Below are 16214 nucleotides of genomic sequence, written 5' to 3'. Positions count from 1 at the left end.
CTGGTCCCAGTCGTCCTGATGCGCTCAGGCTGCACGCCCCGCCCCCCCCATCCCCCAGGCCCAGCTCACTACACCCCAGATGACTTCCACCTCCTCAAACATGCCAAGCTCGCTCCTGCCTCGAGCCACCCCCAACTCCCTGCGCTTCTCTGACTGACCCCTCACTCCTCAGGTGGCCACGGATAACCGACACCTCCTCAAAGCCCCCCACCCACCCTTTCTCATGGGATTTCCCTCCCCCCCACCACCCCCACCACCCCCACCACTCCCACCTCATAGCCCTGCACTTTTGTGTTGGGGTCCCTTCTCGCACCAACGGCCATATTTAATTACAGATCTGTGGTTTGACTCTGATTTGGCAGCACACCACGCCGCCCCAGCTCTCTCGAGCCTGCGCTGTAGGATACGACCCGCGCCGCCAGGGGGCGCCACGAGCGCGCTTGCGCACCGCGTGTGTCAATCCTCCAAGGACCCACTCAACCAAGCTCCATCATAGCCTGTAGACAGGTCCCAGTTTCTAGATGAGGAAACGGAGGCTTCCCCGAGGCCAGAAATCTAGGAGGCCGAGGAGCGGGGACTCAGCTATGTCTCGAATAGGTAAGTGAACTGGCTGTGCGATGGCCGAGAGAAGACCGTCCTCTTGACCAAGCCTGGGCGAGGTTCCCCCTGCACTCACCTTTTCTCATTCCACCAAAGGGGTCCTTGTTGGGTTCGTAGGGCATCCTTCCCATCACGTCAGGCATGCTCATGCCCTGCTGGTAGGGGGCGCTCGGAGTCATGGAGTTCCGCTTCGGGAACGACGAGTCGCTGGCATCAGAGAACGGGTCGTGCACACTGACCGTACTGCTTCTGGAGGCAGGAGAAGGACAGCTTCAGAAGTAGCAGGAGCTGCCACTGAACGCTTGTTCGGGAAAAAGCTTAACTTGAAAATTAATGTAAAAACCATCCCAAAATCATGACATGAATAAAACCCGTAGGAATCAACGTTACAAAACTCGCAAGAGAACACCACATCTTCTCCAAAAATCCGCGGTTGTGGGGCTCACGGAGATGCTTCTGCATACCTTCCACCTTGCATCGGGGTCATCTGTCCATGAGGGGTGGAGGCTGGGGTCGGGGGCTTCAGGTCACCTGGAACTTCTGCCATCGAGTTACTGCCGGTGGATTGGGGGGTCTGTGGACCTTGCAAGGATCCTGAGTTAGCTGACAGTAGTAGCACCAAGAGAAAAGAAGGAAAAAACGAGAGGTTATCAAGTAAGCTCATCCTTCCTACTTACTTAAAAAAAAAAAAAAAAGGGAAGGACAACACAACACCAGCTTATCAGAAAGAGTAACAACATCCATTACTGGTAACCATACAGTAAAATCAGTTGCTCTTATATTATTTATAGTGAAAATTAGTAAAAGTTTTTTTATTTGTTTTTTAGTAATCTATTTGGCAACATACTTCATTTATGAGCCATAAAACATATTTATACCTCTTGACTGGGTAATTGCTTTCTTGGGTATTTATCTCAAGAAAATAATCTAATCTAAAAGAAGGCTTTAGGCAGAAAAATGTTTATTTCAGTGTTGTTTATAATGGAGATAATCTAAATGTCTGGGAGTAAGGAAAAAATGGGATGAAAAATTTGGTATACTGATTTGATGGACTACTGTGCTATTTTAGGAAAAAAATTAGAAAAATTAGTACCAGATCTTAGGCAATGAGAAGTGTTTAAGTTGAAACGCAATGATACAAATTAGTAATGAGCCTTATGTCACTTCAATGCCTCCCCAATGTCTGGATGTGTCTATACTGTGTCATTAACAAAGTCATTTTTAGAGCTACGGAATCAGATTTGTTATTACAAAACCAAAGTCATGCTCTTTGGATTTCTTTAATGTCACTATCAGAGACTTGAGATTTGGCTTTAACTATAATTACATTATAATAAGAGAGCTCAGAATTGAGCAGATCTTCTCAAAACTTAAACTCGTCTCATTGGAAAACACAGTATTTTAAGGGTTTCTGCTTTATCAGCAACCTTTGCACATTAGGTGCCCAATAGACCTTGCCTTCATCTGTTAAACAAATACTTATTGAATAAATAACATGCTTGCTATACTGCTTACTGTATTGTTTTTTTTCTACTTCCGCATGCACCAGCAGTGTCCCAAACTGACAAAAAAGACAATAATTCCTGCCCTCATGCAGTTTATTATAAATGCTTTCAGAAGTGTTACAAATGGCGGAATTACCGGCTGCTTGTAAGTGACTTATCGTCACTTACGATACTGTGTATGTTATTATCATGGGGCCCCCATCTTAGGAGGTGTCCAAGACTCATTACAGTTCCCATCAGCCACATCTAACTGTCGAGGAGATGGGGTTCAACAAATCACTGGAGATTACAGAGCACGCTGGGAAGGAGTCCGAGATGGAAAGGAGTCCAGCACTCGTAACTCAGATAGCCTCAGCGGAACAGGAGGTCTCTGGTGAGATCAGGTCGCCCCCTGGCCTGCTTGGGAATGAATCCTGAGCACTGGCCACCAGGGCTGTATATGGTGTCTCCCGAGTGCCTGGGACCAGAGTGACTCGGAGACTCTCAGAGATGCCGGGAAGACTAACTTGAAAAACAGATCTTTTTCAAGTAGCTATTGCAAAAGAAAAGCTTAGTAATGCATGCTTATAAATCAGATTTTGGTGAAAGCCTGAAACTACAGATTAAATAAGTAGACTGTAATCAAAGAAAAAAGTGGAGTCTTCTATAAATACGGAAGGATAATCCTACAGATGGGACTGCCCCACTGAGCGGGCAGGAGAAATAACATGCTTCCTAAATCCCAGACCAGACCCCGCAGAGCGGATCGCACGGCTTCCCTGGAAACATGGTTCACAGGCTGGGATTTCAGAATGACCCTTATTTGTAAGTATTCACATTTACAGCTAATAAAAAAAAAAAAAAAATTAAAAAAAAAAGAAAGAAAAAGAAAAAAACTCTCCCCTCTGCCAGTGTTTTTTCCTTTCCTTTCAGGGGGAAAAAAAATGAACGCACCCTCTTGAAGCTCCATTAATAGATGAGGCCGGCACACACCGCAGGCTCTCCCTACCTTTTGCCAGAAGCTACAAATGTATACTCGAAAGTAAACAATGGGAAGGTTACTGAAGGTGAAGCACATTCACACACTCCAGACTGTACAGCCAGACTCCTAGCTGGGAAGAGAATTTACACAGCACGAACCTGGTGCCCTAGTTCTGGCTGGGGTTGTGGGAAGGAAGGCAGGGAGAAGGAAGGAGCTGGTATGTCCCAGGTCTACCGTGACTAGAGGTCACCCAGAGGGCACCTTTGTTTATAACCTGAACCCCTTTCTCATTTATCTTCCACTGAGGATTCCCTAGTTGGCTCCATGACAGGTTTTGTGACATCACCTGTCAGCTAATAATAGAAATGCAGTCAGCCACCTGCCAGCAAAGATGGATGGGTTTTTGGTTACAGACTTACTAATTGAATGTGGAGCTACCTTGTTCCCTCCCCCATCCCTAACCTGCCCCCCCCCCCCACTGCCTTCCAGGCGGCCTGGCCACTTGTGGAGGCGAGTCCTGCGGCTGACCATGAGAACCCCAAAACTTTATGTATAGACTTACTGTAACAAGATTCCCCACTGCCCTCAGAGATGCAGCCGTACCCCAGGCCTTGCCCAGTTTCATACAGGGACTTTTGTGAGTCACTGGAAGACCGTAACACTGAGCTCTGGGGTGGGAAAGCCTGTGACCAGTGAAGATAGTGGTGCCCCCAAGGACTCAGGGGTTCTACCCCTCAGAGGCTGGCAGAAATGACCTTAAGCCCCACACCAGCCACACCAAATCAAAACCAAATACAGGAGGACGAGTCACGTTGCTTATATGGCCAAGGGATCTGGGATTTAGGGTGCTTCAGAGTGGCTGTTTAAAAAGCCATCTAGCATGTTTCTTAGGAATCGTTTCGATTAGTTTGCCTGGATGGGAAGAAAAGCACCACAGTTGCCTTCCAATGGCGAAAACGGACTTCTAAGAACACAGAGTTTGGTTGAAAATTAGTTTTTTAAAAATTTTGTGGCGTATGAGGTCCTGACATGGCACATAGTTTGGAATAATTTTTTTTCCTCCTTTGACAATAAATATATTTTGTTTTCCTTAATGCTAGTTCTGGACTCAGAGAGGCCACTGACTCACGGGTGCCAGGGGAAAGCCTGGCTTTTGGTTATGGGGCTGCTGTTCCTCGCTACCCCACTGACCAGTCTGCGTGTCCTTCTGTCCGGCTGGGCTCAGGACGCCCTCCTCCCCCAACCCCTCTTCCCCAAGACTTGGGACCGTGCGGACCACTGAGAAGAATGTATTGTCAGAAGTACATCTGCAATCCAGGCTCCTTTGTGCAGTTAAAACGGTAATGTTGCCATAAAGACGGCAGTTTGAAAAAAGGGAAAAAGGCAAGAGCTGACTGTTGAGAGAACAGGCCCTACACTTTCTGAAGGGTCTATGGCTCAGCGGGATTTCTTGTACTGAAGCTGGTGCTCACTGGGAGAGCTATTCTCTGTACGGAAGTGCAGCCCATTCAGTGACATGAGTTTTTCCTGGCAAATAAAATATACCTTTACATCTTTGCAGACATCGCCACTTTGGTCCCTACACCCCACTGAGTTTTTATTTTGGAAAAATAGTTTCAGGGCTGTTCACAGGCGGCTTGTTTGACTCTGTGAACTGAATGCAATGTTGTGAGACTTTTAAAATTAGATTTCACAGTTTTTAAGGTATACCGTAACTGCAAAGGCTTCGGATCCTTAAGGGTGGGGTGAGAGAGGATTTCTAATTGTGTTTAGAGCTGTCAGGTCTAAATATATACCTTGGTACATTCCCTGCTAGTGCATCTTGGCCCTACGAAGTATTTATGTGAGATCTCTTGGTCGGGACCCGCAGGCACTCGCATTGCCATCCAGAAAGCAGCTGGAGGAAACAAGGGGGAAAACAGCTTCTTTCTTTGGCTCACAGATACCTTCTTCTCTGTGTAGAAGGCTTCCCTGTTACAATGCCATTTCAGTACAGTAGGTCCAGGCCTACTGCTCGAGCTGGATGCCACCCACCAGCTAAGAGATTTGGGGCCAGTTTTTCAGATCTTATGTGTTAGTTTTCTCACAGACTTTGTGATTCTGATGCAGTATGTGCATCATAGCGGTGATGTAAAGATTAAAGGACAGAGCACTTAGAAAGGGGCCTGGCACGTGAAGTGCTTATGAAATGCTGGCATTTGGTCCCAGAACAATCCTGTTCACATGATGGGAAGTGGCAGGAACGGTCGGTCCTGTCTTGTACGTAGCACAGTGTGGCTAAGTACTGACCATCAAGGGGCTTGGATGTGGCCAGGCAAGGACACAGCTGATTTAACTTGAGTGAGGTCACCATCCCCAGAATTGGGGATGATGCAATTTTCTTCCTAAGAATACTGTATTTATCAGAATATAACGATTCAGGAATCTGGAAGGCAGGTAGAGCAAAGGTGAGCGGGAGAGCTGATAGGATGGCAGGGTCTCCAACAGCTGAGTGGAGAGGCCGGAGAGAAGGCGGGTCTCATTATTCTGGTTTCGCTGGGGAGAATGTAGGCAAATGGCCTTATTCCTAGGTAGGATTCCTAAGACTCCTGACCTCTAGGTCGGAGCTAACTGACTGCTGGGGCTCAGAAACAGGGCTGTGTGGACCTTTCCTATGCCAGGTTTGCTGGACTGCCTGCAAGGAAGGGCTTGCTGGGCAGGGGACGTTGAAAACCGAGTCCAGATTTCATTTTGCGGACACCCAGCCTGGAGTGTCCCCACAGCAGCAGTAGTAGGGTGGCGTCTTCTGGGAGTGCAGAAGTATTTGCACAGGTTACTGGGAAGTTAGCAGGAGTATTTTTAAATACATGTAAAAGGACTAGAGGCAGAGAGCTCGAAATTCCCAAGTTTCCTTAGACTAAGAAGGTAAAGCAGAAGAATGGTGCCTTTGCAATGTCGGCCCCAACAGCCACATCCCAAACTGTATTCTCTTCCCTTAAGCACCGTCAAGCAGTTCAGTTACAAAACACCCCTTGTCCTCAAAGACCCCGCGTTCGGTTTGCTTTCCTACCAGCAACCTCCCCGGCGACAGCTGCAGTACTCCCACTTACCAGGAGAGGGCGGCTGGAGCTTGGGCTGCTTCTTGGTGTCTGCTGTGCTGAAGACTTCCGGCGGGGGCTCCTCCCCGCGCTCTATCTTGCACTCAAAGGCAAACAGGTACTGAATATACTGCTTTTTCAGGGAGCTTGCCGCGCTGCTTGAAGTGCCAACATTTAGGTTGGTTGCCAGCTCACGCCACTTCTTGTTTTTATTAACCTAGCCAAAAAAAAAAAAAAAAAAAAAAAAAAAAAAAGGCAGGATCATTGGTTTGCAGCAAAGTGGCTTGTTTAAAGCCAGGAGACAAAAAAAGCACTTAATGTCTTGGTTTACTTTTTTTTTTTTTTTTTCATTTGCCTCTCTTAACTAATGCTCATTACTCCCACTCAGTAGTGCACAGACAGCATTTACAGTTATAAAACCATTAAGGGACCTGCTGATAGCTACATAAAAAGCATTGCTCGTCGAGATTCTTCTGCCTCGTGCACCTTCTAATGCCTCACACTCTTCCAGGCCGCTGCGGCTCCGAGCCAGCGATGTTCTCTGAGCAAGTGTACACTCCCCCCTGCTCCCGCTCATCCCTATCCCCGTCCCACCTCTCATCTAAAAAAAAAGGAAAAAAGCCATCTGAAAATGAATTTTAAAAATCAATAACATAACTATTTTGCAATTTAAGTGTTTGAGCCTTGATATGAAAAACAGTGCTTCCTTCCAACTGCCACAGGCTCCTGGAAAGACGAGCCTGTAATTCTAGCCCGCGTCCCTCCTCTCCCCAGGCAGCTCTCCTAGGGTGCTGGGCAGAGGTGACACTGGGGGCAGCCCGCACCAGCCATCAGCCCTGGGTGGCTCTGCGAGGCCACCAGCTAGCCGACATAGCAAGCCCAGGGGACGACATGGGGTTCCCAGGTACCCTCACGGCGCAGAGAAGGCAGCCGCAAAGGGAAGGGAAAAAAGGGAGAGAAAGCCTGAAATGCTACAGGAGGATTTGGGGCATTAACTTTTGATTCCTGCTTGGGCCAGAGTCACCGGAGGTTGAATGGCTGAAGGCAACACGCGGACCTGCAAATCCCCAGGCCTCTTCTGCCTTCAGGTATGTGCGCCTTGTGCTAAGTAGCCTGGTGAGGGTTAAAGGGACAGTGGTTTTTAAATGAAATGTTTCATTTTTGGATTTGAACTTTCTCCCAAAGCTCTTTACGTCCATTTACTTAGTATTAAATGGTACGTGATAAGCAAACCTCAGAAAGCTCACGAAATGCCCAATTCCGCTTCGGGCACTTAACGCCTGGCCGTGCCAAGCACGCCCGTGGACGGCTTCGGAAGGGCCGGGCAGGGCGTTGCCTGGGACACCCTGACAAGCAGGGCCCTGCACCCGTCTCCGGCGGGCCCCCGGGCAGAAATCACAACGGGGTGAGAGCCACGATGCGGCCGAGCGGCTCACCGCCGTGGGGTCCAGCCACACTCCAGCCGCCCGTTAGCCAGGCCGCTCCGAGCCTTACTTGCAGACCAGCGCGGCAGCCCACACCGCCGGCAGGTCCCAAGTAAGGCGTTGGACACACTCTGTACTTCTGTGAGGCTAAAGGCCACTGTCCAGTGTCCTGAAGGTTCTAAAAATCGATGCCCGGGGGGTCAGGTGCAGAGGGGAAAGGCCAGGGGGTCGGGGTGCGGGGAGAGGTGTGCGTCCTGAGCTCTCCCTCCACGGACCAACTCTCAGCCCGTGGTCCGCACGGTGTGACTTACCATCCGTTTCCGCAGAGCCTGGAATCAGGCCCTGTCTGGGCTGCACACCGCAGGTGGGTTGCGGCCCCCCAGGGACAGCTGAGAACAAAGGTCTCTCCTGCCTCCCCCAGAGCCACACAGCACTGAGACCGGGGCAGGCCCTCACTGACCCCTGTGCATGAGGGGACTCACTCTGGGATGGTCGGCGACCCGCCGTACCTGGCTGGAACGTGGGCTGCCACACTGCACACTAGACCACCGGGTCCCACAGCTGCTCCTCTCATTGATCTGGATAGGAGCCCAGGGACGGGCAGGTTTTTAAAGCTTCCTGAGTACTTCTAATGGAGAAGCAGGCTGAGAGCTGCTGGTGGATGGGAACAGTGCACGTCTCAGAGCCAGCAGGCCGGGCCGCACCTACCCTGGGTGCCCCTGGGCCACATGATGGCACCTCACCCTGTTACAGCTTCCTCTGCTCTTGGGGGCTGATGCCCCCTGTATTTTATGGGTATACAGAAAGCCACAGCCAGAACAAAGGGACAGCACAGTGCCCAGCACGCTGAGCATGACTCCGGGGACACCCTTTCCCCGTTCCTCTTGCAGGACACTGTGTTCCGAACTAGACTCCTTGCTGAAAACAGTGCCAGGACCAGCGTGAGGAAGGCGTGGGCCCCCGGGGTACAAGACAAAGCGAACACTGGCTCCGAGAGGCCAGGGCAGGGTCGGCACCGCACAGCCCTGGCCCTCTTCCTGCCCCGGTACTGGGGATGTGCTGCTGGATATGGGACGTCGTTTTCTTAATCCACTGCTCTGGACAGAGGGAGAGAGCCAACTGCATTTACAACGGATCCAGACAATTAATTTGGTTACTTGTGAAACATTTCTGGAGTATTTCCTGTGGCATCTTGGCAGAGCCCATGCAATTCTAGAGCGGTCAGAGAACCTAAAGGAAGATCTAGCCCAGCTGTCCGACTTTACAGATGAGAACAGAGGTGCACAGAAATGGACCGAGGTCCCCCTGCGAGTTGGTGACAGCGCCAGGGTCCCAAGCTCTAGTGTTCTCCCCTGCAGCACCCCGACACGGAGCCCCTAGGCTTAGCTTTTCCTTATGGAAGGAAAAAAACAAAGTTTGAGTCTGCACATTCAGAGAACCCTGCAGGAGAGCTTCTGTACGTGTCTCCTCGCTGGCTCACTCACGCACTCTCACCTGTGCCAAACCTCCGATCTCTTTGACGCAGACGTAGAGCCGGAACAGGTCCAAGGGCTTCTTGCCCACGGCGGGCAGACTCGAGACGGGCGAGCCTCTCTCTTCCATGAAGGTGAGGTATCTGTCGACCCATAGCTTTCTCTCTGGCTCGTTCCCCAACTCATACACCTTTGTGATCTTTTCCCCAGTGGTGGTGGAAGAGCTGGACTTCTAGTGCCCAGAAAGAACATTTGGGGGGGGGGTGGTACAGGCAGGCAGAGGGAAAAGGGAAGAAGGTGAGAAGAAAGTAATGAGCTACCAAATACAAGAAGAGAAGAAATTTAAAAACTACTGCTATCACACAACAATTAGGAATGAAGGCTACTAGTTCAGGCACAAACTATACATTTTCTTATAATTAAGACTTTACTTTGACTTTAAATAAAGGGCCCAAACTCCCCCTTAATATACTTAAAGAACAAAAACAAAAAAACCAAAACCCTTTTTTTAAAAACTTGATTGATACAAGCGTTGAATCCCAGAAGGCATGATTCCAATGATACCTCACGTCATTTTTAAAAATAAAAGGGTGCTCGCTCATAGAATAACCACAGTGAATTTAAAATCTCACATGGATGTCCTATTATAGAGCCCCCAAAACTATATGGACTCTTACTTCTTGTCAAAATAAGAATGGCTAAGGGGCACCTGGGTGGCTCAGTGGGTTAAGGCCTCTGCCTTTGGCTCGGGTCATGACCCTGGGGTCCTGGGATCGAGCCCCATGTCTGGCTCCCTGCTCAGTGGGGAGCCTGCTTCCTCCACTCTCTCTGCCTGCCTCTCTGCCTGCTTGTGACCCCTCTCTCTCTCTCTCTCTGTCAAATAAATAAAAAATACCTTTGAAAAAAAAATTAAAAAAAAAAAAAAGAATGGCTAATGTCTATCCTCATTAAAATGCTAAAGCATATGGAGGAAAGCCGATATGGGACTTGCCAGAAAATTTAAGGTAGGTCCCAGATCCCAGGAACCCGTGGTGTGGGCTTTATGCTCATTTGCAAGCTTTACAGACTAGTGTCCAGCTAAAGTTCTGGCATTTACTCATGATGACTAGCTTCCCTTACTTAAGATTTCTTGAACTTCTCTGCCAAGGCAAGGGGCTCCTAGAGAATTATTTTAACAGACTTCATAGGCAACCATGCTTTAATCACAAACACATGTGCTATTTCATACTCCCTGAACATCTATGGATAAAAATATACATTTACTTTTACACACATGGGTTTATGGGCTCACGTGGTTTATTCTGATGCTCTAATTCTTTGTTTTCCTAATTATATGATACTAAAATGTTAAAAGTTACTGTTTCTGCATAACTTAAACCCACCTTCTGGGTTATGGGATCTGGAAAGTTTAAGACTTCTGGTCCTAAACAGCCCAAGTGTCTGTTTTTCTTTTCTTTTATGTCTCTGTATTTGTAACAATGATTTGGGTACTTGTAGTATGTGCAACTTCAGGGTTATTGTGAAAAATCACTTCTAAATTCTCAATAAAGATTTCCTTGGAACAAGAACTGACTTCATTTTCTTATGTGTATTTACCAGCTATCATTTGCAATGGATAGCCGTTATTTTAAATGGGAGTTCTTCTTAACTCTTTTCCATTATATTCAGCTTAACAATTTTAAATGCATAGCTGAAATTCTGGGGGGTTAAATAACATGACTGCCACTTAAGTTTGAAGTTGCCTTATTTGCAAAGGATCCCCAATAAAAGTAGGACCTCAGAAAGGATGCCTGAGAATGAGACTAACGAAGCTGGGTGAGTGGCAGCTTCTCCCCTAATTAACGTGTACTTCTCTTGAGCTACTGCTGCTGAAATTTTAAGCCTTCAGACTCAGAATTACTGAGGCATAACATCTTTACATTAAACACTCAAAAAATGGGTGATACCAGTTGATGTAAATAAAAAATTTAGGGTGGTAAGATTAAAAAAGTGTGACCTTTTAGAATTTATACTGATGCCAAGGCTAAACAGAAAGTCACTTAAAAATTACTTTAGATTTGAGCTTAAAAATATATACACATATTCATATATATAGCTACACATCCATATACATACTCAGAATATGGAACACACTGTATATTCAAATGATAAGTTTTTAAAATTTTTTTCCATGTTCTTATACCCAAGGAATGTTTGACTAGGAAAATAACTGTCCTACTGCATTTTTACCACATTTCAGAAGTTTTGTCATCACTGATGGGGTAGTTATTACGAAGAGGTTTCTAAATGCTAGTTTGAAAATATTTTTCCTTTTGGGGAGCAATAAAAAATGGGTCCAATTTTTTTTCAAAATGAAAATTTGAAATAAGAACAAGAGGAGAAAAGCATTATTACTTAAAATCAATAATAATAAAAAAAAATCCCAGCAACCTCCCCATTGCATTTCATTTTTGAAAAACTGAGAAGTAAAAGTCTGACATTCCATTCAGGGTAAGAGAAGTGAAAGAAATCATTTCAATTTAAAACTATTTTGAGAGGCTCTACCAACATTCTGAACAGACGCTCCACCTGCCACTTCTGGCCTGGTCCCCTCCAAAGCCAGAATGGGGGAGGCTTCTGGAAGGACAGTTAATCAGGACCTGAGCAGGGAGACTCTGCTGATGTTGTTCCCATTTATGAAGAGTGTATCCCCTACCCTCAGATGGGCCTAAAGTAACAGTACACTTAGTTTGGCTATATATATTTTCACTTTTCTTGCTGTTCTTTGTTCAAGGAACCGGAGTTTAATGAACTTCTGAGTATCTCAGTTCATTCTCATAAAGTCAGAAAAGGTTAATGAAAACAATGTTTTTTTTAAACTGAATTGTATTGTTTTGCAGAGCATCGTTTTTAGATCTCCAAAAAAGACTTATGGATTTTTATGGCACCATAATGTAGGAAAATGCATCTGTATGAAAGAATGTGGTTGGGACTCAGGTGACGTGTAAGGTCCTGGAAGAGGCCTCCCAGGCACCTGGGGCTCCTCTGTCTACATCACTGTCCTCAGTGGCCCTTGGTTACACAGCTTATAAAAAGCGTATGTTTTGCATGGATTACTGGTGTGCCCTACGTTTTCCTGACTCCCACAAGGCAGGGTCTGTGCTGATTCTGAATGACCCACGGTGACTGCACACTGGAGGTGGCTGGCGTCGAATCCGTTCTGGGACCGGGTACTTGACTGGATGAGAAATGTCTGAGAAGTCTAGCACCCTCCAAGGAAGAATTCACAGCTGAATACAATATCCCATACACAGGATTTCAGGGAGCAAGGTGCTGAGTGGACGCGGAGGCAATCTAACGAGACTGGAAACAGGAGCGATCATCATGCCTATGGTGGGCACTTGCCACCTCCACTCCCAGGCTCAAGGTCCGTTTCCTAGCCAACGGCCAAAGTTAGCATGTGGGCGTCCAAACAGAGAAAAAGGACATTAAGAGAAACAAAAGTGTTAGGAAATAAAGGTATATACTTTATTGCTGATTAGGCTCAACATGAACTTTCTTTGGCTCAGAGACATTAGCTCTGATGTAACCTTTGGATAGGTGTCACTGGATACTTTCCCCACTAACCTTGGGCCAACAAACTCACCCTGCAGAAAGATGGGATGACCCTTCCAGGTCCCTGGGACCACCTCACGCTGCTTCAGTGTTGTAAATACTGGATCCTAGGGCCCAAAATTGTTGTGGACTCCAGAAAAGAAAAGGGGGGGGGGGTGCCGAAAGACTGCAGCAGGACTTCATGGCACCACAAATGTTTTCCTTGCGTATATTTTAATTAAGTCTATAAGTACAGTTTGCCTCAAATCTTTCAGGCAGATTTACATTTCAGCAGTCTTTACCATATGCCCGGTAATATGTGTATGTGCAAATGTTTATTTTTATTTTAGAATGTTCTGTAACACAACAATGTTGGTCCATAGCACCCTGTCAAAGCACGGAACATCTTCATCATGTAGTCCGTTTCTGGCCTGCGGTGAGACAGGTTTTACCGGAGACACTGGGAAGGGCGACAAGTACAGACTGAAGTACAGATTGAAGTTGTGTCTCAGAAAGGACAGTCAAATATTCCTAAACTGTGTGATGCCAACAGTGATTTGACAGCAGAGATGCTCTCAGGTCCACCCCTCCACAATCGCTTTTGGTTCCCTTCCTAAATTAGCATCTCATTCAAGGCAGGGACCATGTTCTGAATACAGAGCCTACCTTGAACCATAGCTCCTCTGTCCCTCTCTACCACTGGAGCCATAGGCTTGTTTGTAAATTCTTTTTTTTTTTTTTAAGATTTTATTTATTTTAGAGAGAGAGAGTGTGCAAGCATGAACCGGGGGTGGGGAGAGGCAGACGGAGAGGGACAAGCAGACTCTGAGCAGAGCCTGGAGCCCAGAGCTTGGGGGCGGGGCTCGATCCCAAGATCCTGAGATCATGACTTGAGCTGAAACCAAGAGTTGGACGCTTAACTAACTGTGCCACCCAGGTGCCCCATAAATTCTTACATATAAAATGGGTATGGTACAGGAAGAGACAGTGTATGTGGAAATATTTAGGAAAAAGGGAAAAACAGCATGCAGTTTTAAGCATAATTGTTTAATGAAGTCAACAATTCATTTTACTTTTTTCTTCTATTTTAGTGGAAAGTGTTGTTTTTTTTTTTGGAATAGAAGTTTCTTTCCCGAAGGACTCATTGTATGGCGGGAGCTAATTAATTAAGTTAAAATATCATAACTATCTCACTCAATCTTTATAAATCCAGAGTCGGTAATGGGGCATTTTTATTTATTTTTTAATTTATTTTTTCATAAGGTGGAATTTTTAAACATGTAATATCATCTATTAGTAGTCTAATTAGTATGCTTAATTATTACCTTAAGGTTTTAAAGATTATTATTTTCAACCTCTGAACTTTTTCCCTCCGAGCCAACATACAAATGTTTTCAAAAAGTTGTAATTTGAGTTCCACCTGTTAACCTGAGAGTAGGCTGATTCAAAAATGCTTTTCTTATGATGAAGACAAAACAAAACGCAACACTGGGGTATGTTATGGGAAAAACACCCATAACACTGGCTGCCTTCTGAGACTCAAAGCCAATAACACAAGGACATCAAAATGCAGGCTTTGCACTCCTCCTTCCTGCTAGTTCTGCTTAACCCGCCCTAGAGCATTTTTCATTTCATCTTGGTTTTTGCAAAAGCGAAACATGTCTACAGAGAAGGTAACAGCGAGTATCGCCCTTTCTTCCTCTGAAAAGGAAAATGCTGGTTATGCTAGAGCTCCACATGAATTTTACAAACATTTACTGGAACCACCAACCCTTCAAACCTTCAGCTCTATCTGTTTAAACCAGTGAATGGATAATTAATAGCAGCCTCCTTTTGGGGTTTTGACTAGGTTGCCAGATTCTGCACATAGTCTTCTTCCCTCCAACTTGCTTTTCCTGAGCTGTACTGTTCAATACGTCGTCTTACAAAAATTAGAGTGTTAATTAAGCCTTCTTGGCAAGTAATTGCATGTTAAGTTTTTTTTTAAACAGATCTTTTGATTCCCTATATGAATGTAAAATAAAGGTTACTACAGTGCCATTCTTCTTCTTCTTTTTTTTTTTTTTTTAAATGGCACAGAATTAATTTCTTCAGTAGGAAAATGAAGACCAAGCTCTATGGACAGGAAAACATTAAGGCTTAAAAAATTCCCTTATATGTTCGTTACCATTTAAAAAAAAAATTTTTTTTTACGTATCATATGGAAATCAACACTTAATTTCAAGACGATCAGCAGGCTTGCACACGAGGGAATTTTTCTATCTCGACTGATTCTAATGTAGGTACACATTATTAATCCAAAAGTAGCATTCCAAATATTCACACGCGGTAACATTTCTACCACTTTTCTGTTAATTTCTGACAGGTGGATTGAAACAAAGCAGGGCTGATGTTATGCTAACCGGTGCCCAGAGCGTAATATCTCTATTTTCAGGTAGGCAGTTTTGAAATAAGATGTTTCAGATACAAAAGCCCATGAAAGATTTAGGCCAAAGGTCAAATTTGTCATTTATTCCGTGGCTGCTATTAGTTCCCATGTAAATGGAGAAGTAGCTCATTCTGAAGATCTTTATAAGTGCACAACAGATCAGACATTTAAACAAAGTCACTGTGTGAAGGAGTTTGGACCCAGTAACACAATCGCATGCTTCGTATAGAGGTGTTCCTTTATAACACCGTTTCATTACCAGAAATCAACTTCTACGATTTACATAAATGTTACTCATTTCGTTACTGACATAATTATCAAGAAAACCCTTTCACGGATAAATTATGAAGAAAAAGTCTTATAAAACAAATAAATAAGCAAGCATTAAAGTAGAATTAATTATCAAAAAACCCCAAAAACAAAAACAAAACAAAACAAAACAAAAAACCACACACAAAAAAACCAGAGCCACTTACAGGGCTTGATGGAGTCTTTGGCCAGCCTGGGCTGCTAATGCTATCGCTTTCATCTCCATGAAATGAGGAGATGCTAGCAGAGCTGGGGGACATTGGGGAAGGGACTGGCAGGTTGCCGGGGGTTGGGGGCTGAGAAATACCCTGAGAGCTGTAGCTATCCTGTGGTAGAGGAATAAAAAAAAAAAAAAATGACAAAGGTAGGGCAAACTTTATTTAAAATAACGAAAAGCACATCCAGTTTAACATACTAATTTTTATATATAATGGATATATATAAAGACATGGACAAACACACAAAACCACACACATATAAAGGTATTAAAACAACATTCTTAATTAGTATAATTTGGTAAGTTTGCTGGATGCTGGATAAGGCCACTAAGCCACCATGCTTATTTCAAGCTTACATGGAATGCTAAGCATGGGTTACCCCTTATGAAAGAAAGAAAAGGAAAAAAAAAAGCTGTTCACCTTATTTATCAAATAAGGCAGGAAAGCAAAATATTAAGTATGTTGTTGTTGCTGAGGCGGCCAAAACAGGAAGCTATAAACTGAAGGCAGAGAAAATGGCTGCAAGTATCAAAACCAGGCAGGACCCCTTCCTTCTCCCCACCCCCAGAGCGCCTCTCTCCGGTGGGTCTCGTCCCTCCGCCCCTCTCCCACGACCGTGAGTTCGATGCCGTAAGAACTAGTAACTT

The 16214-nt window shown here is 45.4% G+C and overlaps 1 protein-coding gene across 7 annotated transcripts in view; it reads right to left on the bottom strand.

Annotated features, from left to right (window-relative positions):
- ARID1B (AT-rich interaction domain 1B) overlaps positions 1–16214 on the bottom strand; it is a 429044-nt gene that overhangs the window by 17092 nt on the left and 395738 nt on the right. For 5 of the 7 annotated variants that reach the window (XM_032836425.1, XM_032836428.1, XM_032836430.1 and 2 more), the window contains 5 exons: positions 15517–15675; positions 9062–9271; positions 6156–6360; positions 1065–1203; positions 677–849 (listed from right to left, as the gene is read on the bottom strand). In XM_032836425.1, coding sequence (XP_032692316.1) covers positions 677–849; positions 1065–1203; positions 6156–6360; positions 9062–9271; positions 15517–15675 — 886 coding nt within the window. The remainder of the gene's footprint in view (positions 1–676; positions 850–1064; positions 1204–6155; positions 6361–9061; positions 9272–15516; positions 15676–16214) is intronic. The other 2 variants (XM_032836429.1, XM_032836431.1) reach the window with 1 other exon arrangement.

This window comes from Lontra canadensis, unplaced genomic scaffold (genome assembly GCF_010015895.1).
Source record: "Lontra canadensis isolate GAN:19392208 unplaced genomic scaffold, GSC_riverotter_1.0 scaffold92, whole genome shotgun sequence".
NCBI lineage: Eukaryota > Metazoa > Chordata > Mammalia > Carnivora > Mustelidae > Lontra > Lontra canadensis.
This window is presented reverse-complemented; position numbering and strand designations above follow the sequence as displayed.